The sequence below is a fragment of the Poecilia reticulata genome, chromosome 7, assembly GCF_904066995.2.
Source record: "Poecilia reticulata chromosome 7, P_reticulata-male-v2, whole genome shotgun sequence".
Taxonomy (NCBI): domain Eukaryota; kingdom Metazoa; phylum Chordata; class Actinopteri; order Cyprinodontiformes; family Poeciliidae; genus Poecilia; species Poecilia reticulata.
The window spans coordinates 13,942,219-13,964,443 of record NC_088836.1 but is presented as its reverse complement, the minus strand read 5'-3'; the positions used below and the strand labels follow the sequence as shown (position 1 = coordinate 13,964,443).

The 22,225-nt window shown below is 40.0% G+C and overlaps 1 protein-coding gene across 4 annotated transcripts in view; it reads left to right on the top strand.

The window, feature by feature from the left end:
* The first annotated feature begins 974 nt into the window (after window positions 1-974).
* clstn1 (calsyntenin 1) overlaps window positions 975-22,225 on the top strand; it is a 35,171-nt gene continuing 13,920 nt past the window's right edge. For 2 of the 4 annotated variants that reach the window (XM_008413367.3, XM_008413364.3), the window contains exons 1-5: window positions 976-1,242; window positions 15,629-15,751; window positions 19,930-20,125; window positions 21,375-21,583; window positions 22,051-22,200. In XM_008413367.3, coding sequence (XP_008411589.2) covers window positions 1,161-1,242; window positions 15,629-15,751; window positions 19,930-20,125; window positions 21,375-21,583; window positions 22,051-22,200 — 760 coding nt within the window. In that variant the 5' untranslated portion in view covers window positions 976-1,160. Of the gene's footprint in view, window positions 1,243-15,628; window positions 15,752-18,427; window positions 18,458-19,929; window positions 20,126-21,374; window positions 21,584-22,050; window positions 22,201-22,225 lie in introns of all 4 variants that reach the window. The other 2 variants (XM_008413365.3, XM_008413363.3) reach the window with 2 other exon arrangements.

Here is a 22,225-nt window from a genome sequence, read left to right as displayed (position 1 = left end):
ATCATTTTAAACGGTCTTGAGGTTATTTTTTGTATCTGTAGATTTACCTTTTGTAATCCACTGATAAAATTCTAAGCCTTTAGATAGGCTACATTCTTCTGTCTCTGATTTTTATCTTGTTTATGTCTTTGTGGAAAAAGAAACCGGTGCAATGTGAATTCCTTCTTTCTCACAGATCACAGAAAAACTATTGGTGTAGTTGAATTAAATTTGTTTGTATGTACATTTTCATAGATTTTGTTGGTTTAATAACTGTTACCTACTCTCTCACTCTTCAGGAATGGACCTCAACATTTTCCTCTCTATATTTGAGGTTTTTGATTTTACACCATGCAGCCAGGCTTTCTACTTTGCAGCAGGTCAATGATGGCAACCTAAAAATGGATAAGAAAAAGCCAAACGAAGGCCATTTACGCTCAAAAATCATCCAATGTGGCTGATTCAAGATAATTATGCCGAGGCCAAAATTCCTCCAGTCACCTAAAAGAGTCGCTGCCAGTATTGCAAATGCTACACTGCGCCTCTTGCTTTTAATAATTTTTAAGAAATTAATATTAAACTGTTTGATGATCCACACACTGGAATGTGACAAAAAAGTAACTAGACAAATTTATTGGAGGTTTCATATTTTTTTTCTGTACACAAAATACTCTAGACAAATCTTCAATTTTACATTTAAACTCAATGATTGCCATTGGTTACTGCGCTTCAGTCTTTGTGGAATCAGTAAAAGGTAAAGTAAAATTCAGATTCATTTTCTAGAAAAAGACGGGGAAATTATTACATTTTGAAAATTATTTATTACTGTAAGTCTTTATTTAAATTACATATTTTCTCTACTTACTTGTTTAGCGTTTTGATATTCAATTAAACTTTAGCCACTCTAACGAGAATGTAAACCGTGGTGACTAGTTTGTGCGGACACGTCAGTGTGATTTCCGACAGTCCGAGAACGCAGCCGGCAGAAAACTGCGAGAGAATCAGTGATTGAAGAGAGAGCAGAGCGGCGGTAGCGACGACGGCCATCTTAGAGCTACCGTGGTAACCAACACTCATCTCCTGGATTTTAATTTTCCTGTTCCGTATAAACGCTCCGGCCTGACTGACGAGGACCGAAGAAGGCTGTGCTTGACTTCCCCGCGGCTGAACTCAAAGTCAGGATGCGGTTCCGAGGGAATAAACAATTTGCATCCGCGGTCGGACTGGTCCTCGGACTATTATGCGCGGTGGAGGCAGCTAAAGGTAACTAAGCTGGGATTTATCTGAGCCCGTTGCGTCTCTGTGTGTCTGAGTGAGCCTCTGACAGGCTCGCTTCTGCTTGGCTGAAGGCTGGCGGCTCCCCGGAGCCTTCTGGTTCCGTTCGGGAGCCGTGAAGGTGAAATAGCGGAGGTATAGCCGGGCTGACGGATGCCCGACCACTAACCTGCTCAGGGATGGTGGGTCCAGTCTGGAGCCGCAGCGGATGGATGTGGCCGGTGGCAAGTGCATCCCCGCGATAATAATAGACCCGCACAAACTCCAACAGCAGTAACGCTTATTAAATATTATTATTATTATTATTATTATTATTAGCAATTTGTGACATTTAATCTTAAATCTCATCAGATAAAAATAAACGTACAAGACGACCCCTTTCTGTCATCTCCATCTATTTCTATTTTTGGGTTGCTTCGTTCTCTCTTTTTTTAAAATCAAGAATAAAACAAGCCTCACCCTCTATGCAGAGTTTATGAATTATTATTACTCCCTTGTTGCAGGTACTCCGCTTATTTTTTTTATTGTATATATATATATATATATATATATATATATATATATATATATATATATATATAAATATATATATATATAAAACAGAGTTTGCGGCATTCATTTAGTATGACATGTTTGTGTTTCCAGTGTGAAGCCAAATGATTGGGTTGTGGTCCCATCGCGACGGGTGTTGTTGGGTCCGCTACGCACTGCAGCTCTTATTCACATGTCCTTGTTTTTGTCTGTGGATGTAAATATTTATGAGCCGAGGAGCTCCAGCAGAAAGATCTGCGCCTACTTATGAGCAGAAACTGTACAAAGTCGAAGTCCTGCTGCTCCCTTATTTTTGCAGCATGTCTTTATTTGCTGCAGGGAGGTCCTCCTCCCTCCCTCCCTGCTCTTCCCTTTTCAGAGATAAACCCCCCTCCACCTCCACCTCCACCGCATGAATTTATAGACTGTTTTTATCCTTAAACTCGGTGCTCTGGATCTCCAGAGCGAGCTTCCTGGTCCGGGGTGTGTGAGAGGCAGGTGTATGTTAGTCACTGGACGTTAGTAGCAAGCCTGGGCAGCTATCCATTGTTAGGGCTTAAAATATTGTGGGGGAAACTTGATTGTGCAAATTTGGAAATTGGGTGTGAACCGGAGGAAATGATCCCTGAAAAGAAGGCTGTTCAATCAGGAGACAGAAGGAGCTTCCTTTTATTTATTCATTTTTTTAAAAAACATGCACGTATGAGCAATTTGCAAAGCACCATTAGCAATGATTTAATGTTGATTATATTTTTTGATCTCCCTTTCTTGGGCTTCCTTAGTTCAGAGTGAAGTCAGCCCGCCCAGGGAATACCGTCTTGTTTTACAAGTTTCATATCTTGCACTTAGTTGGACTTTGAATTCGGGTCAACTCCGGGAAGGGAAGATTTATATACAAATAATATTGTCTGTCACTTTTCATTTCTTTTTAAGAAAGGGAAACCAATCGATTGAAATCAGATTTGGTATGAAAAAAATCTCCAGATTTTATTTTTAAGCCATGTTAGGGCCACCATACTGCCTGTGACAACCTCAGGGAAACGACATGTTTTGCATGTGTTTCAAAGAACCTTTGGAACCAATTATCAGATTGATTTCCAGTCGCATTTAACCCCAATTTCACTCTGTGCTGGAGAAATGTGTTGTGCGGTTGAACCGGTTATGACAGCAAATTAAATTCTCGCTGTTATGTGATTAACCTGTTCATTATCCTGTCAAATTTCTTCATCCGCAAATCCATTGTTCAAGCTAATGATACTTTTTATGGAATCACCAAGTTCATGAACAATCTGGAATGGAGTTGACCATTTGTAGTCTGGTTAAATAACCTAAAAAAAAACAAAAACAAAAAAAACTAGTGAAGCAGAGAATAATGTTTGAATTTATAGATTTTACTTCTTATCTCAACATCTAAAAGATAAAATTCAGAACCTTATGAATTGTGAGGTGCATTTGCATTAAATTACAATCAGATAATGTGTTTCATCTGCGATTAGCCATGTTAAAACTTGTGTTCTTGTCCTACTTTTATCATTTTGGGTTTATTACTGACAGAAGATGATAAATCCCCCTTCACTTCCACTCACCTTTTTACTGTAAATGTCAGGTTGGTAAAAGATCATTGGTTCATAGAGTAATGAAATAATGTGTATTCTCATTACTCTCATGAATAAAACGTGATCCCACAGCGTGCTGGCTAACACTGCACGCCTCATGAAGAAAATACCAAACTGAATGGCTAAACTCAAAGGTAGCCTTTAAGGAAGTGCTTTATCCTTGCCTATTTTACTTCTCTTTTTTTTTTTCCCAGTTTCCATGTGAAACAGCTGAGAATGCTCAGCAGTAACTTCATTCCCTTTGTCATCCATCAAAAGGCCACGAAGACCAGTAAATACTTGGTGCTGTGCAAAAAGTGCCAGCATCCCAGTTTGTGTGTACAAAGTGCACCTGCTGCCTTCCCCTGCTCTTATCAGGAAAGAAAACCTGTGAAATCAACTCTCCGTGGAGGGCTTATCTTTTATTAACCAAAGGTTACCTTCCTATTTTGTGCGCCATCTCATGGCTTGTTGTCCGTCTATTTTTGATTATTTTTTATTACCAGCCATCTGGCAGCGAGATGAAGAAGCCAAAAACTCCCGAGGGTTTGTTTCCCTTGTGGTTCTTGGTCTTGAAAGCTTGTTAAGAAGTGATTGGATGCCAGCTCTATATGAAACAGATTGAGCTAAAGGCTCAGTTTACATGTTTTGGTATACATCAGAGTTTGTATTTAGAGCGTATGAATCATTTCACCGCCATCAAGAAAATGTCAAGAGTGCAAATGAATTTGTCTCACGCTGTGCTGGTCAAAGTGTTCAAACTACCGTTCCCTGCTATGCCGGAGACACTTCTGGTCATTAAAGTGCTTCTTGCTTGTTTTCCAGATGTCACCCATGTCATTTATTTCTTTTTCTGTACCCACAAGCAGCTGCTGGGCTTGTCCACCGTGCTCTCGACTCAAACGTTAGGTCTGCTGCAATGCCTGGGCTTCTTCTGTGCAAACAATCGGACAAAGGGAACACTGGCTGCTGGGAAGTTTCGTGGCTCATTCATCACTGAATTAAGTTAATTCCAGTCAAACAAATTGGATGCCCTGCTTTGTGAGGCGTTAACATATGGGTTCTCCTCACATGGCTGAAGCTTATTAAAAACTCAAGTCAGATGCTTTAGTTTTCTTTCCAAGCCTCAACACGTGGGGTTTATTGAATCTTTATCGAATTCTTTAACCAAACTAAGTATACTTCACTGCCTTATCAAAAGTCGGCCAAATGTTCCCTTGACTTTCTTTGGTTATTTGGACATTTGGCATGTTGTAGATTGAAAAAAATATCTTATTTTTCAAATTATCAGGTGCTTCAGCACACGCTACAATTTTTGGTTTTCATGTACTTTGAGAAATTTTGTTTTACGTCAATAAAAAAAATTAAATAAAGCTTTTGAAAATGCAAACAATATAATTTTTTATTTTCCAGAGATCGTACTCTAAAGAAAACCATAAATAGCCGTCGGCCATAGAAAACTGGATCGGTGCTTCTCTGAAGATCACAATGAAGCTGAACCTTAATATTTCATACATGTATATATTAAACCAGGGTTTCCCCCAGTGTATTATAAGCCTGGCGGGCCACCAGACTTTACTTGTGCCCCCACCAGGCTTAGCTTTGCCTATTTATTTCAGTTGTTTTAAATATTTGCATTTTTTAAGACTTTATGGTTTGTGTTCAGATACAAATCTTCCAATAACACATAATCATCAGGTGATATTTTCCAATTTCCTGTCAACTTTAAAAAAAATTTAAACTCAAAAACACGACGGGGTGCTGGATGAATGACTACCGAGCCCCTAACCACCGGGCTTAGCAAGTTTTCTGAGGGAAACCTTATTTAACTTTTACCCATCTTTTTTTATACACTGATAATAAATCAGCTGGAAAATCCCAGGAACAAATGATGTATAAAAAACTCCACAGACCTGAACAACCCCTTCAGTAATGAAGGGAGCTCAGGTTTCTTATGTGTTGCAGAAAGCCGTCACTTAAGCCCCGTTTAAGCCTCGAAGCTATTGCTGATCTGTAAGTCATCGCTCCGTGTTGTGGCGATTAGAAACTGCGTGAATACACACGGCTGACAATGGCCGCATTGTTCGCCCCTCTCATGCCACTCCAATGACAATGTTGTGTGCTGTCATTCTGCATCAGTTTACATACTTGTTTTTCCTCTAAAATGACAATGTTAAATGTCGAGAGGATAATGGTTAAAGGGTTAGAGTATCTCCCCGAAGAACAGGTCTGCTAACATTAATGTAAGACAAATGAGGGAAATTGAAGTTTTTAAGAAAGGCATCATCAGCAAAAACTTGAACTTATTTAGGAAATGTGAAATATTTTGTCATCAGTGGGAATAATCAATGGTTTTTTTTGTAACTAGATCTTATTAAATACAGTACATCAATGCAGTGAAATCATTTTATTTTACTTTAATACCAGCCCGTGTCTATGTTGCATCTCTAGCAAAAACACACTCTTTGCAAATCTCAAGCATCTCAGGAGGTTGGGGTGATGGTGAAGTCAAATGGAGTTCAGGAAGAAAACCGAACACAAAGCTGATTAACAGGTTTAAACTCAGGACTTTTTTCTGTGCAACTGTACAACTGTGTTTCTGTACAACTGCCTAGTAGGATGTAGCTTTATTCAAATGAAATTAAAGGATCTTTGATTGGTTGTTTCAACAAGACTGTTAAATTTAGATGTGTGTTTGTTGTGAATTTTATCCCAAATTGTGCTTGAAAAGTGGGACATGAATGTCACATAAATTTGGTTGAAAGCTGGTTAAAAACAATCATTGTTTCCCCTGAATAGCAGTTTATTTACCAACAAACACTGTGCTTCACATGTCTAACATGTTTTCCAGCAGTGCTTTCTCTCAGTGAAAGGCTTCCAGGGCTGGACTCTTGACTGAGCAGCGTGTAACAGTGTGGTCACTGTTTGAGAGATCACAACTCAAGCCCCTCAAGAATGTGCGTATTGGATAATCCCCCAAGTGCTAAGATGCCGAGGCATTTTTGTTTGCTAATTTGCCTGTGAGGGTCTGAGACCGCTGGACTCTCACTATTTGGGTCGGCGGTGACTTTGCGCTGGTTGGTGCCTTTACGAGCTGAATGGGGGCGGTGAACTGTTGAGAAAGGGTCATTTAGTTGTGAATATTAAGTCGGCCAGATGACTTAGGAAGTTGTCAGTCACCAAGAAAAGCAGAATGCATTTAGTTTATTGCCTGGTTTTGCTTGTTGTGGGAAAACATCAATGTGGAGGTGAGAAGTTTGGGGTTACCGATTTTTTATTTCAATGACATAAAAATATTTTAAAGCAGGAATATTGCTTTTTGTTTTGTAAATTCCTGCACTTAAAGTTGAATTTCTAACTCATGAATAAATAATGACATGTACATGTACATTTTCCAGTACAAGTCTGGAATTTGATTTCAGTCTTTTTCAGGTCTGGATAAGTGTGGAAAAATAAAATGCGAGTGGAAGAACAATTATATTTCCACACTTTATTCATGATTCCACTGTGTAAATCTTCCTTCCTTCTTTCTTCTGTTCTTCCCTTCCTCGAGTCATATGTTGTGTCCTTCCTTCCTTCCCTCTTTCCTTCCTTGAGTCATCCCTTTGAGAAGATCTTTAAGAAGTCGTGTGTCATTTTTACACGTAGGAATCCTGCTTTAAGTTATTTTTCTGAGTGAACAGTAACCAAATTCCCGATTGCACACCTTCTCTGTACGACTACCTTTCTCCCTGGAGTCCCGTTGTTTCCAGGGGAAAGAAAAGAGCCACAGCAGAGCTATTCACACTGGGGCGTATCACATCCACATTCAGGTTCCATGGGAAACAGGTAACCAGAGATCCCGTCGCCTGCTGCAGGGCCGCTACACTCCAGCAGCTGTTTAGAGCTTCATCGTCTCACTCTTCCTCACTGCTGCTGTCGTGCAGCTCACACAGAGAGCTGGTTAAGTTACGTTTAAGGTTGCATCGTCTCCAAACCCCCCGCTACCCATCAGCCCGCCCCCTCTTCAGAAGAGCTCTGCGGTCGTCCAGGGCGTGCTCGCGCCATTGGGCGGCTGTGACTGCACAGAGGACAAACAAATGCCGTTGCCTGGCAGGGGAACTGAGCAGCTTTCCTGTCTGAGTTGTATGTTTTGGGAGTGTGGGCCCCTGAGGCCCCAGACCTTCCTTTAGAACAGTCCCAGGTCTGTGATGGAAGCGCCTCGCGACGGCGAACTCAGGAACCTGCAAGGCAAGACAAACGGAGAAGTGTGCTCGCCGTTGGAGACCGAGAGCAGATTGTTCATTGATTATTCCTGGTCCACTTCTCGGCATAATTGGAAGTTTTTCAGTAACTCGGACCTGCATGCACTGCATAGCTTCACCTTTTTGGCTGCGGTGTCTATTCGTCTTTGCTGACTTAAAAAAGGCCTAGAGCTGTATTTGACACTGCCAAAAGGCAATGCGCTGTTTTTTGTTGTTGTTTTTTTTTGTTGAAAGTACAGTTGTTTGCTAAAGCCTTTCTCCTGGTTATCAGTGTTCTTGAATATTTAGAATATTTTGTTTACTTTTTATTTTGCAGCAAAAAATGTCCCAGACTCTCTCGGGAAGCACTTCAAAGTCTGGCGTTTCTGTCTGAGCGCAGATAAACCTTCCCTCTTGAGTGTGCTGCTCCAGCTAATAAGACAAGTATGAACAACCAGGCAACAGACGGGCTTTATTTAGCCTCAAACGAAAAGACTGGCGGTCTACTCCAGAGAGTGCGCTGCCTTCAGTCAAGAATTTATAATTCTTCGTATTTATTAGCAATGCAGGTGATCAAACATTTACTTAAAAAAAAGAAAACACTGAGACTGATGCAAGCTAGTCATTAGGCTAGTTATTGTTTCTTTTGTAGGTAACGGGACACAAATTCTTCTCTTGAGAAATGTACCCAGTTGTAATCACAAACTGCACACGCACATTTTCAAATTTATTGATGCTTTCATTGGATAACAGGTGGAGAAAATAATAAAACTAACATCTTTGACATTATGGAATAACTGGACTTTATTTTAACAATAAATCAACATTTTTATCATGATAACAAATTTATCACCGTAAACAACGAACGATACGATACGATAAATGCCCGTCCCTTCTATAGAAAGCTTGGTAAAATTATTCACACTCCTTCAGTGTCTGTAATTTTTCCCTTCCCTATTTTATCCTGTGCATTTAATTGAGATTAACTCACCATCCTGACCCTGCTGGTGAAACATGGTGGTGGCAGCATCATCTTGCAGCGATGCTCTTCCCCAACATGTCAATCTTTGCACATTTCTATCAGTTTCCTCATTTTAATTATAGTTTAAGATGGAACTAAATCTGTCATGATCAGCACAAACAAATATTTAGTCCATCCCCCCCTCCCCCCCCCAAATCATTGTCTCAATCTTGATGTTTTGCGTTCTTGCTTTTTACCTGTGATGCGATCAGAGAAGATGATTTTCCGGAGCTGCTGCCGTAACACTGATGCTTGATTTATGAAGCGGAGCTCCACACCGCAGCGCGGCCACAACACGTGACTGCGCCATCATCATTACACAACAAGCCCTTTGAGGTTTGCTTGTATTATAAACCCTCATCTGATAATCACAGGCCGCTGCTACAATGTGGACGGCTTTGTTATTCCTCCTGAGCAAACAGCAGCCTGTGGCCAGACGTATATGATGCATTTCCTTAATCAGGATGGGTATTCGGGGCCCGAGCGGCTAATGGATCTGTGAAAAACCTTTGGTAAATGCTCCAGATAAAGCCACGGTTAATTGTCTCTTAGGGAAACAGTCTTAGATTTTCTGCCACACGTTATCAGAGCTGCAGTTGCTGTTTAATGATTTTTTTTTTTTCTTTCTTTCTCCGTGTCACAGAGACGCGCTGTCTGTAACAGCGATGTGGTGGCGGACTATTGAATCTCAGGATTACCAAGACCCATTGTGTCTGTCCCGTTCTCCCAGGAAGCGTTTCACACGGTTTATAGGTCAAATTGTATAGGTCGGGGTTCAGTCTTTGTGTCCATGTGAATGTTTGTTACGTTACTTCATTCACTGGGTTTGCCAAACCAAGCAGTTGTACTTGTTTTTAAAAAAAATAGTATTAAAGAAAGTGTCACAGAGTTTTAAACAGAGCTTTAGTCTCACACCAACATAGAAAAACAGCCTTCTACTAGAGTTGTAAAATCTAACTTGCCAAGTATTTTCTTTTTAAATGTTTCTTATTTAGATGTCAAGAATGCAGAAAACTTTTGAAGCGCTCAGGAAAATCTATAATGTTGTCAGGAAAAGTAAAGATTATTGAAATGGATAAATGTTCTTTCAGACAAAAATAAAAACACCAAGATGTGCAGCGTTGTGATTGGAACAACCATCATGACTGCGTTTTTATTACTTTGGCCTCATTTAGTTGTACTTCACAGCTGAAATGTTTTGTCATTTATTCTGAGAAATAATTAGAGCTTCAATAGTAAGGCTTCAGTACTTACAAACTCATTTGTGTGCGATTTGCATTAATTCAGTCAGTCATTGAATCCTTATATAGCCCCTTCTTAACATTCACGTAGATCAAGATGTTTCACACAGTCAAACTCTAGCAACGTTGCATAATATATGCAGATTTACTTATTTATGGTTGGACTTGGAAGTAATTAATCGTACTGTGAAAAGCCAGCTCAGGATATTTTTCTCAGACATTTTAAAGAAAAGTTTCAGTAATTGGTAATTAAATCCAATAAACATTGGCGCCAGTTGAACAAATTGCACTCGAGGTTTTCTTATAGAGATGATCGTTTCTGAAATGAAGAGATTACAGTGGACCGCTGGTATTTGGAGAGGTCTGGTCAGGGAAGCTAATGTCAAATTTTAGTTCTCAACCTTCTTCAATTTTTTTCTCGTTAAGCTCAAAAAGAGGAGCAGACAATTGGTTAACGTATTTACAGACCATGAAAAAAGTCAAACTTTTCAGTTTTGATTCATTTATTGAACATAAATATTCTAATGTTGTTCTAAGTGAGCTGCCAGTCATTGCTCAGAGCCAGTTATGGGAAACTTGGCAGCTTTTGACCTTTGGCTTGTTGATTAAAGCGTCAATAATCATAATTATATTCAAAGAAATTGTATTTCTAAAGTTACGTATTATGCAACAGGAATCTCATAAAATTTTGCTCTGTCATGAAAAGGTCCCTGTCCAGATGTGCACCTAGTGACCCTAGAGCGGGTCACTAGGTTTTTTTTGGCCCTACTAGTCAAAAGCAACCACTTTATCCAAACGTCCTCTCTCCGAAACATTTTTAGCCTCGAAAATGCAATGTTTATTATTTTCCTGTGCTTTCATATGCTTTTTGTTTTTATTATGAAACCGCGTCTCCCCACATGCGCACAATAAAACCTTGGCAGGGGGCTCTACTGTTTTGTTTGCCGGTTCTTGTTCGACCTTTGCAGTGAATGAAGTGGCATTCCTTCATAGGATTAAATGTTATTGGCTTTGTTTGCTGTAACAGGATTGCATAGGACTCTGTTGCTGGGCTCGGAGGATGCTCAGCAGTCCACCATCTGTGCTCATAGAGTCACAGCTTGAGACCTGAATTTTAATTCTCCCCAAGTTTTTATACTTTTCTAGTATGTACGGTGTATGTACACTAGTGTCTGGTGTACTGTGTCACTGTTTTGGTAAATTCACCTTACCTGGATGTGCAGATATCAGCGATGTTTCTCCTCTCAGACCCACAGAGTGCAAGCTTAAGCTTTTCTGTTTCAGAGTAATACTTTGCCTCTTATATTTCAGTAGGTTCCTCATCTTTACTTATCTGCTGTTAAGGGCAATGAGGCTTTTTCTGAAAGTTACTCACCATTAATGTTTGTTCAACAGAATTGCCTTGCAGGCATTGTTCACTTTTGTTTATATCCACAAAATGTTTTGTGGTTAATATAACTACAGCAGACTCTCAGGCTAACGCGTTTTCCTCATATTTTACTTTAATATATTCCCTGAAAGCAGGATCTTCATCAAATTAAAGAATAGTTCTTTAAACAGAAAGTTTTTAGTTTGGTACGTTTTGAAGAACTTAACACATTTCAGGATTCCCATCATTCATCAGTAGTTAAAATTTTCAGGTTTTGCTGATGACGGTATGATTGCATTGCATTGAGTTTTTAAGCTTAATTTCTGAGCGTGGAAATCCTCTAATTGAAATTGAATTCCCTCCCAGAGTGCTTTGCTTCAAAACCACTTCCTCTAATCTTACTCCTTCATGACTCTTAATGATTTCCCTCCTTGTACAACTATCACCTCCCCTTTTTCTTGCATACAGAACATAAAATAGGATTTAAATGAACCAGATTAATGTGTTGCATCTTTGGTTTTATGTGTGAACAGTAATGACACAAACAAACGTTATCTCTCTTTCTCTTTTGGAGGCTTGCAGGGAGGGGAGATGAAGTCGTCTTGTCAAAGGGGCTTTGTTGGTAATTTCACAACAATGACTTTCATGCTTTAAAAGAAATGTTATGCAAGTCTTGCTGCATGCGTAAGGATCGGACAGACTTGAATTTCACCAGCAATGCACAGCGGCATTGTAGCGGCGCTTTTGAATTCGCCATTGGTTGTGTGGGTTTGCCTCTTTTGTTTTCACGCTGACACTTGCTTGCATTCTTCCACAGTTTGCCATCTGTGAATGTATCTGCACCGACTCTTGTTTCAGTGGATCTGGGCTGCCAATCTGGGTCGCCATTGTTGGGAGCAAGTCACGTGTGTCGGGCTTTTTGCTTGTGTTGCAGAGCAAGCTTGATGGTCTTTGAGTTTCCCTTATTTAGGAGCCTCCCGTCAAACCATGTCTGTCCGTTCATCCGTCATGCTGCTTATCTTGTTTTTTACCCCCCCCCATCTGGATCAGATTGAAATACTTTACTAAAATACCCAGTAACACTCTTTACAAGCAGACCCGATTCACCGACCCTTGGCGATGACGGCCGTGACACGAGCGGCTCTTGGTCGAGCAACAGGCCCACATGTGACCCAGCTCAGAGGTAACTGTGACTCTGTGGAAGCCAAAGCTGATTATGGCAGCAGTCTGTCCCGGCGGCCCGCCTAAAGAGATCCACTTCACTTCAGGTCACGAGTCACTCAGCGAAGCCATTTATTGGGCTCGGTCATTTCCAAATCACTCGTAAGCACATCGAGGTTTTCATATCGAGCGCCGCTTTTGGAGGACGGGATTTAACCGGGCGTGCCAAAAAATGAAGTCATTTCATTTTGGTTTGACTGGTAAAGGCTTTCAGAAGTCTTTGTTTTGCACAGTTTGTCCATTTTAGTCACTATTCCTTGTTGCAGGGAGTTTTAATTTAAAGATGTATAAAAACATGTATGCAATAAAGATACTTGCTGATTGCGGCAGCTTTAAAAACCACTTTCTTTCACTGAGGCCTTCGTAATATTATTTAACTGTCAATTGTAGATGTTGCAGATCTATTCAGGTAGGTCGTAATGACTTTTTACTGATTGTGCAATCAGCGATGATTACTCTACGTTATGTGATGGTGCAACAGCAGCCGATCCAAGTATTGCAGAGGAATATTTCATTTTGTCTTGAAACATTTGCATCCTTTGAATTGTTGATTTTAGACTCCAGCATTTTAAGTTTCAAGCATTTTAAGTATGAAACTTAAAAAGCTTTTTGATCTTGCAGAGTATTTGTTTTAGTGAGTTTAATGCCATTTTGCGAGCAGAATGGGGATAACAAATCCAGTTCGTTTTTTGTATGTCTGCGTTAACTCATATGTAAGTTTAATGTTTCACACTCCCAAAAGCAAAAGGCTCGAGTTAATTTGTTTAGTCTGACAGCCTCAATCAGCTGGTTATTTGACCTGCTGCTTTGTTTCTGCTAATAAATGTCTGATAAAACTCAAAAGGTATAATAATTAATGTTTAAATGTTCTGGAACAAATCTTTACAGCTTTTTTTTTTTTTCCTACAGACAGAACTGGTATTTGAAACGAGGCTTTCAGTAGCTTGCTTTGATTCTTAGAAAACCAAGCTAACAAATCTATAATGGGGGGGGAACAAAAACATGATGACTGATGTGCCACTCATTTATTAAAGCTCTATAGTTTAATTGTGATTTTCCTAAAAATTGTGAATTAAAAAAAGAGAATAATTTAAAAAGAGTGCCTTGTAATGGGACCTTGAAATCACATTTCATTCCGTCAATCAAAAATAATTAACGTCAGGAGACATTTTTTTTAACTTCAGATGGATTATGTCACGGTGCAGCATCCCATGTAACATTTGGCAACGTTGTGCTGCGGTCGATCATTTCCTGCCATTGATTGTGTAGGCTGCAGCGACAGGTTATTGTTGCTGTCTGTTTGGTGCATGCATGGATGGTTGAGTCAGACTCAATCATTCGTATGGGACGTTGTATGCTGCATTAATTGGGTAGGCATAGTGAGCATTCATTTGGGGCTTAAAAATCAATAAGGACAACTTTTTTCTTTTTCTTTTTTATGTGCCTGAACTGTCATTAAAAAGTTTTGTCCTCAAGAGCGAAACAGGTGTCATTCCTGATAAAAGTTTTAGGTGAGATGATGTTGATCCGGATGTATGAAAAATAAAAATATTTCTTTCTAGCTTTCATTTGTAGGTAAATAAATAGTTTGTTTGGTTAAATCAAACGGATATAAGCTTGAAAATTATTATGACCTGCAGCTTGACCTGCCAACAACATTGCTAAAGTCTTTAAAACATTTATTATTTATTCATTTATTTACTTGATTTGTGACGTAGGGCTACAAAGTTTGCAAAAACAAGTCTGAAAAGTCTGTATGCACTGCTAACAATCTTTGCAAAGTGGAACACCGACATGGTACCAGCTCCTGTTTTGAAATACCTTGTTGATCATGTGATCAGTGAATTGGGTCCAGAAAATTTTGCAGAAGTAGTTTTTCCACCTACTTTGGAAAGTTAGTGTGTTAATTTGTAATTCTTACTTCTTTGTGTTCAGTGTTACAGCTGTACTCAGGTCTGTCTTGCATGCCTGAGACACTCACATCAGAGAGCTGCAGCAGCCAAAGTGGCCTGTTTTTTTTTTTTTTTCCACTGTGAAGGTTGAATTAAAACATTAAAGCACCTAAATTTTTCCCCTGATTTGGTCAGCCTCAGAAATACTACAGGTTTTCACATTTCCGGTGGATTACATTTTATTTCTCAAATTCTGCAATGTCTTCTGCATCACGATGAATAAAGTATGGAAAAATGTTGTATTTACAGACATTCAGAAAGGATTAATACGTCCATCTATTAGTTTATCCATCCATTCATTGGTTTGCTTATCCATCCATTCGTCCGTCCGGCTGTCCATCCAGTAGTTTTTCTAGCTTCTATATTTATAGCCTCGCTACCGTTTCCTTGTACACAATTTCTTGTCAACCTTAACTTTTTTTTTATTAGAAATTGTAAAAAAAAAAAAAGCCTCTAGAAATATAAATATAAAAAAGCCTTCAAAACCCACATAATATACGCATTATTCAACAACAATGTCACAAATGCATGGTCTCCTAATGTGGCGCAGCCTGGATTAGCTCAGTCATTATATCTCTGCTCCTCAGTCTGTTGTCACCAAGTGTTAGCGTCACGTCTGCAGATCAGTAGCACTTTAACGCCATTGTTCCCTCTCGTGGTGGAGGCAGGGCATATTGACTGTAAGAGACCTGCGTTCCTCCTGTTTCCTTATCCGGCCCAAATATGTCACTCACTGCAGCTTTTCCTGCTGTCTGCAGCCGGGAGGCTTCCCATGCAGACAAGTGGACAAGAACCCCAAACCTGACCTTGTCTTCATCATCTACTTGTTTCGTCTGTTGCAACTAACAAAACAAAAATAGTGAATCTGTCTTTTGAATGTTAAATATGTGAAAACTACGGAAGAGGGTAGATGTAACGCAGAAAGCGATTTAATTCTGCAGCGATGCTCGCGCCCGCTCCTCGTCGGCTCCCTGGTTTCTGCTGCAGGTTGTCTCGCCACTTCTAAAAATAACATTAAAAGCATCCCTAACCTCATTAAAAATGCATCCACGCCACATGGGGGGGATGGAGGAGATAAAAGTCATTCCAGCATAGGAAGAAACTTGTTAAAAAAAACAAACAAATCTGAATATGTCCACTTCTACCGAGGCAAAGCTTCAATCAGCTTATTGTTTTGTCGTCATTTGTCAGCTGATGTTTTCTCTCTCTGCTTCCTCGCAGTCAATAAGCACAAGCCGTGGATCGAGACGACGTACCATGGGATTGTGACGGAGAACGATGACAAGGTTATTCTGGACCCGCCTCTAATTGCGCTGGACAAAGACGCTCCTTTACGCTACGCAGGTGAGAGAGAAAGCTTGAACGCTGCCGGCGCTCGTTCGCCAGTTCATGACCAGCCCCGCTGTTGAGATCACCTTCAGGTCGTAAAATGAAAGAGAAAGCGATATCACTCTGGTCCTTTATGCAAAACAACTGCGTGACTCATAGATGTAGATAGTCGGTATATATTATTTAAAGGCCGACGATGAATTATTCATTTGTCAAATTCATTATTCTTCCCAAATAAGACAGAAAGGCAGCTGTTCTTAACACGGAAGTAGAGCCTCAGATCTATTCTGAGCGCCAGGCTTTGAAATCACAAATGCATCATGGTTAATTTATGAAGGTCTCCCACCCTGCTGCGTGTTTTAATAAGTTTTAATTCTTCCCGTGATGAATACATCTGAGATAAACAGTTTTATTTTTTTTATTTTTTATATATATATTTAAAACTGCAGCTGACTCTGCATGAGGAGGTCAGGAACCGTTAAATCTTACCTTGTTGCTTTAATTATGGTTTCGTTCTCTGCACACACACACACACACACGCACATGTGACTCAACCATAAGATTTTTATGACTTGCCTTTCATACTGATGGACATCTGGCTGCCATACCGCAAGATTGTCCCTTTTGATTTATCAGATCAAAATTGTTTTTCAAGTTTTTTTTAGTTTTTTTTAATTCTTCCCAGAGGGGAGCCACAATTTATGAGTTTAATGTTATGAGAAAAACATTTGCTCCCGGTGTCTCTAATCACATCAGCATTGACTTTTGGTCGGGCCTTGAAGCAGCAGATGAGTTGCACGGTCTTTCATCTGCTTTATTGCTCCTTGTGCGATCGTCTTAATCCAAGAGTACTCATCTTGAGAGTGAGGCTTCAGCTTCCGCGTTTTCAACCAAAACAGTCGACATAAACGAAGAGGAAGGCGACTTAAAGCGGACCTCCGCACTGTCGCTGTTTTGAACGACGAGCCTGCAAAAACAGAATGAAACGTTTCATCTTCTGCATGATGATTGTCTCCCTTCACAGCATATTAGTGCTGAATACACAGCTTGGTGCGCCCACCTCTTTCACCGGGGGCTCCCCTTTTGATGAGCGGCGTTTATGAACGGACTGTGTGTCCCTGTGAACTGTCTCTTTCTCTCTCTCTCCCTCTCTCTCTCTCTCTGTCTCTTTGGAGGCAGAGCGAGCAGTCTGGCTTCACGTGGCAGCAGGGGTGATCTGCTCCATCACGCCAGATTCCCTCCATCTGTGCCAACTAAGAGGGTTCCCCGTTAAGCCGACCCACAGGCCGCTCAGAGGCCCAATCAAATACACGCCTTTAAGTCAGATCAGAGTGAATAAATTCATGTTTGCAGTAGGAGAGTCGCGGTTTAAGTTAGCATGTGCTACAATGCCTTTTAAACGTATTCGTAGCCATTGAGTTTTTTCCACGTTTTGTTAGGTTATAAGCACATACTTAAATTTAATTTACTGGGGTAAATTGCGTAGCGGAAAGTAAAAGTTTTTTTTACATTTTTCCACAGATACAAATCTGAAAAGTTTTCTTTATTTAAGATCCACATTTAGCAACAGCAGACCTGGTGCCGTTTTTCTTCCTCATGATTTACTTCAATAAAACAGTTTCTAAAAGTTGAATTAAAAAAACAACTAAGCAGAACAAACAACATGGCAGAATAAATATATTTTCCGGTCAACTGTAGCATAATTCAGTTTACAACTTGGAGCTTGTTTGCAGTTTACTAAAATATTGTTTCACCTGTGCTTTGTGACCTCCACAAATTTGCCTGACAAGAAGGAAGCCATTGTTGGAAAAAAGATACGAGAAATCCAATTTACAGCTACACAGAGAATGTTTCAAACATGTGGCAGAAGGTTCTCGAGTCAGATGAGAGCAGAATTTAAATCAAGAAACTCAAGAATTGCTTTGGGGTTTTTTTTCAACTTGGCAATTTTGTCTTTTGTATAAAACCCAATAAAAAACATTTAAGTTTGTGCATCATAATCAAGTGTGGGAAGTAAAGGTAGCAAACACAGTCATCCATAGTCTAATGGATGACTATGCTATTAACCCCAAAAAAGAAACACAAATTACGAATAATGACTGTTGATCTGCCAATTCAATTCCTGAGAATTGAAGGAATAATTTGCAAATGGATTTCCAAATTAACTTTTAGTGAACATAAAAGCTGACGCTGTCCTCCGCCTTATTAATGTATGTAATTAGCATTTGCGAATAAATTTTAAGTTTGAGATAACTCTGGATAAAATATGGCTTCCCTGATGCCTGCTTCCGAAACAAACGAAGGACTAGAAAAAAAAATCCCTGAAGTGAACTTACGGAGGCCTTCACAGAAGCCTCCAGAGAGTTTGTAGGAAATGTTGATTGTAATGTGGCGAAACTCATCTGTAAACAAGATAAATGTCTGAATAAATGATAAATGTGATCATACAGTCTCTGGAAAGTGGGATTCTTATCTGTAACCTTATTGTCATCTCCAGGAAAAAAAATAAAAATTCTTATGTGCTTTTAAAATTCACTTTTTTTTTTTTAATTCGGAGAGAGCCTTCTCTTTATCATGAGCTTTTCTGATGTTGGTTGTGTTAGTGTACAGCTCAAGAATGTCTCTTCTTTTCCTCAACGTGTCTTCTAACTTTCTTCCTATCTGGGTTTATCTCCTCTCCCCTCCACGTAGAGAGTTTTGAGGTGACCCTCACCGAAGAAGGTGATCGTGGGCTTTTTTTCTTCTGCCTTGTGCTTATCTTTTAATTTATATTTTGTTTTTTTACGATTAACCCACTAACATAAAAAGCAGCATCCACACTTTTTACACAGAAACTCCTATCATGCTCTGTAATTGACCTCCTTGTTTGTTTTTCGCTGGTTCTTTCCCGCCCCTTATCCCCCCGCCTAACTTTGACTATTTTTTTTGTTGTTGTTTTTTTAAAGAGCTGAAACAGCTGGATGAAAAGTGTGATGTGGGGACTGACTGCTCTTAGAAATATCTGTGCATGAGACATCCATTGCAGTTTGCAGACCCTAACAGTGTATCAGCTGTCACCTCGAGAACTAAAACCACCTTTGAAAACAGGAGTTCTCTTGTCTTTCTGGCGCCATTTTGTCCAGCAAGTTCAATTAAAAATAACCTTGGCAGCTTTTAAAATGTCCATTAATGAGCCAAAGCTAAATCCTACAGCTGAATTTGACTCCAGTAAAAGATAAAAATACACGCAGATTTCCTAAAGATGCTACACGTGCTCACCATTGGGCTTTTCCTCTTGCAAGTATTTGAGAGTAACTCCTGCACATTTCTGTGAATTTGCTGAGATTGTTAACCGATGCAAACTCTCTCTATCTCTCTCTTCGCTGCAAAGCTTCTGTTTTTTGCATCCCTCGCCTCGGTGGATCTCTTTTGAGTTTAATTCTCCGCCACTAATCCCAACCATTAGCATGGCTGCAGTCGTTTGATGTGGATGTCAAGCAAGTTGATATTTCTAACCCCAGTTCTCATCCAGTGCTTTTTGTTTTGGATCCTGTTATCGTGCTGGTTTAGTTTCCGTATGATTTCATGGGTTTGTTTTGCAGTTGTTTTTTGGATGAGAGACAGGCAGAATTGCACAGGAAGACTTTCTTTAAATGGTGCAAACTACTTACTGGAAGTGCTTTTTTTTGGTTTTCTTTCACAGATTTTATTGGGGGGTGTTGATTGATGACTTGGTGTTTTATCACCTTCATGTTTATTTTTTTTATTTAATATGCCTTTATCTTTGTATTCACTTTTTTTAAAGCTCTCTTTCACGACTTCCGTTTGTTACAACATCCTGAGTGCTCCTGTGAAATGCCTGTCCACGTTTTTTTTTTTGTTTTTTTTTTTCAGTTTCCGCCTGCATGACTGGATGCACTGGTTTTCAAGTGGCTTGGAAATTAAAACAAAGTTATCTCAAATGTCCCACTCCCTCACCCCCCGACTACTCACCCACATGATGTGCGGTTTGGCTTCCTCCACAGACTCCATGCACTTCTCTACCTACAACCCCTTTGTTCCCAAAATCTGTGGCTGTTTGTTTATTTTTGCGTGGATTTTTCTTTTTTTTCCAATTAACGCTGTGGTTTTTTTTTTGTTGTTTTTTTTTTTATCTAAAATTTGATGTCGCATCTCTCATCGGCTGTTCTGAGCAAGCTCCCTTTTGACTCCAGGTGAGATTTGCGGCTTCAGGATCCACGGGCAGAATGTCCCCTTCGAGGCTGTGGTCCTGGACAAGTCCACTGGCGAGGGGGTCATCAGGGCCAAGGAGAAGCTCGACTGTGAGCTGCAGAAGGAGCACACCTTCACCATCCAGGCCTACGACTGTGGAGAGGGTCCTGATGGCGCCAACATGAAGAAATCACACAAGTGAGTCAAGCCTGGCCACGTCAGAGGGTCCCTGATTTGACAGTCTCTTTATAGACTTTAACCTGGATTAAAAAAAATCTTACATTCACAGATTTACTGCATTATTACATACATTGTATCAATACACACAAAGGCATTTTTACTCGCTGTAATTAAAACAGACTAAATATTTTCTGCTTCAGATAAGTTTGTTTCTCTAAATGCCAGAATACTGACAGAGATTTTTTTTTCTTGATTTTTCTAAACGTCAGAACCTTGTGTGATCAAAAGAGAAACACGTGGATGTACTTTAAGCCATACATCCCAGCTATTTGTAGTTCAGTATTTCCATATTCACCTGTTTGTGAAGTGATCTGTGAAATGTAACTCCAATTTATGCACAGGTTTTTTTGCAGAGTAAATCTAAAACCTTTAACAGAAAACCCAGCTGTTCAGCTGATGAACCGAGGCACATTGCTACTTTACGCGCTGTTGGATGTTGCTTGCAAAGCAGCCAATTGAGGAGCCCCGTTAATTTTCTTATTGATTGGATGGACCAATGAGAGCAAAGAAAAGGAAGACTAGATTTTGGCTCCTGCGGTCACGCTAACACTATCTCCACTGCTCGTATTAATATATACGAGCAGACTAAATATATATTTAGTCTGTGAAATAGTTGTTGCTTAGTTACATGTGATGTTTTACCTTTTTGTTTGCAAACGTAGTGCTTCATTATGCTGCTGCTGCATAGCTTTCTGCTGATTTTTTGGCTTGGACAGTCATTTGATAAATTACTGTAAACTCTATTGTAGTTGTAACAATTTTTTATGTAACTTTTTACAGGATTAAAGTAATAAGAAATAATTAGTAGAATTACACAATTGCTTGAAATAAATTATAATATAAAGAGTTTCTCCAGAGTGAGCTTTTTCTGACTAAACGGAGGATAAATCAGCAGGTAAGATCTTGCTTGGTGCTGCTAGACGCGAAGCCAGCCGATACGCTTTGCTGTCCTTTAGCAGCAGCAGAAGCCGGGTAATAAAGTCTAATCCACAATAGAAGATAATTAGTTTTATCTGCTCTTCACTACAACTCCTCTCTTAGAAACAATCTAAAGAGAAACTGAAAATACAATTTGTTGTATTCAATTTGAGTGAAACTCCTGGTAAACACATAAATAGACCTTTTAGTTTCCCCTGCATAGTGAAATGCTTCTACTAAAGTCCTCGCTGCTGATAAAACAGCCCAACCGTGTTCCTGCTCCCTTCAGGGCGACCGTCCACATCCAGGTGAACGACATCAACGAGTATTCCCCAGTGTTCAAGGAGAAGACGTACAAAGCCACCGTCATCGAGGGGAAGAAATACGACAACATCCTGAAGGTGGAGGCGGTGGACGCCGACTGCTCCTTCCAGTTCAGCCAGATCTGCAGCTATGAGATTGTGACGCCCGACGTTCCCTTCACCATCGACAAAGACGGTGAGGACCTTGAAGGAGCGTGCCTTTGTCTTTGCCCGCTCGGAAAACGGATCGGCACGCGGCGGAGATAATGGGTTGTATTGACACGGATCAAGGTGTCTATTGATTTGTGTGCAAACTGACGCCACAAGGGTTTCATTTAAAATTCAGCGCAAGCAATGGCGGCTTTCTGTAAATATTATCCAGGGTGGTTGGTATTTTCTCATCATGTCTGTTTCTTGTCTTTCTTTGTTGGAAAAATAGCACAACAGAATCAACAGATAAGAAGGAACTAAAAACAGTTCAAAAATGGCACCTCAACAAAAGTGTCCATCCATCTCCTTCTTTTCCTTCAATGATTTAATATTTTTGGGCTGTTTGTGAGGACCTTGTGTTTGTTACGTCTTTATAGCTTAGAAAAATTTCATTTTCATAAGAAAAATGGTCAAGACTTGAATTTTATTCCCCTTTGTTGTTGTCTTCGTCAGGCTTTATTAAGAACACTGAGAAGCTGAGCTACGGCAAAGAGCACATGTACAAGTTGACCGTGACCGCCTACGACTGCGGGAAGAACCGAGCTTCTGAAGACGTGTTGGTCAAAATCAGCATAAAGCCCACCTGCAGACCCAGCTGGCAAGGTGTGAAAGTCAAACTTTCCATACT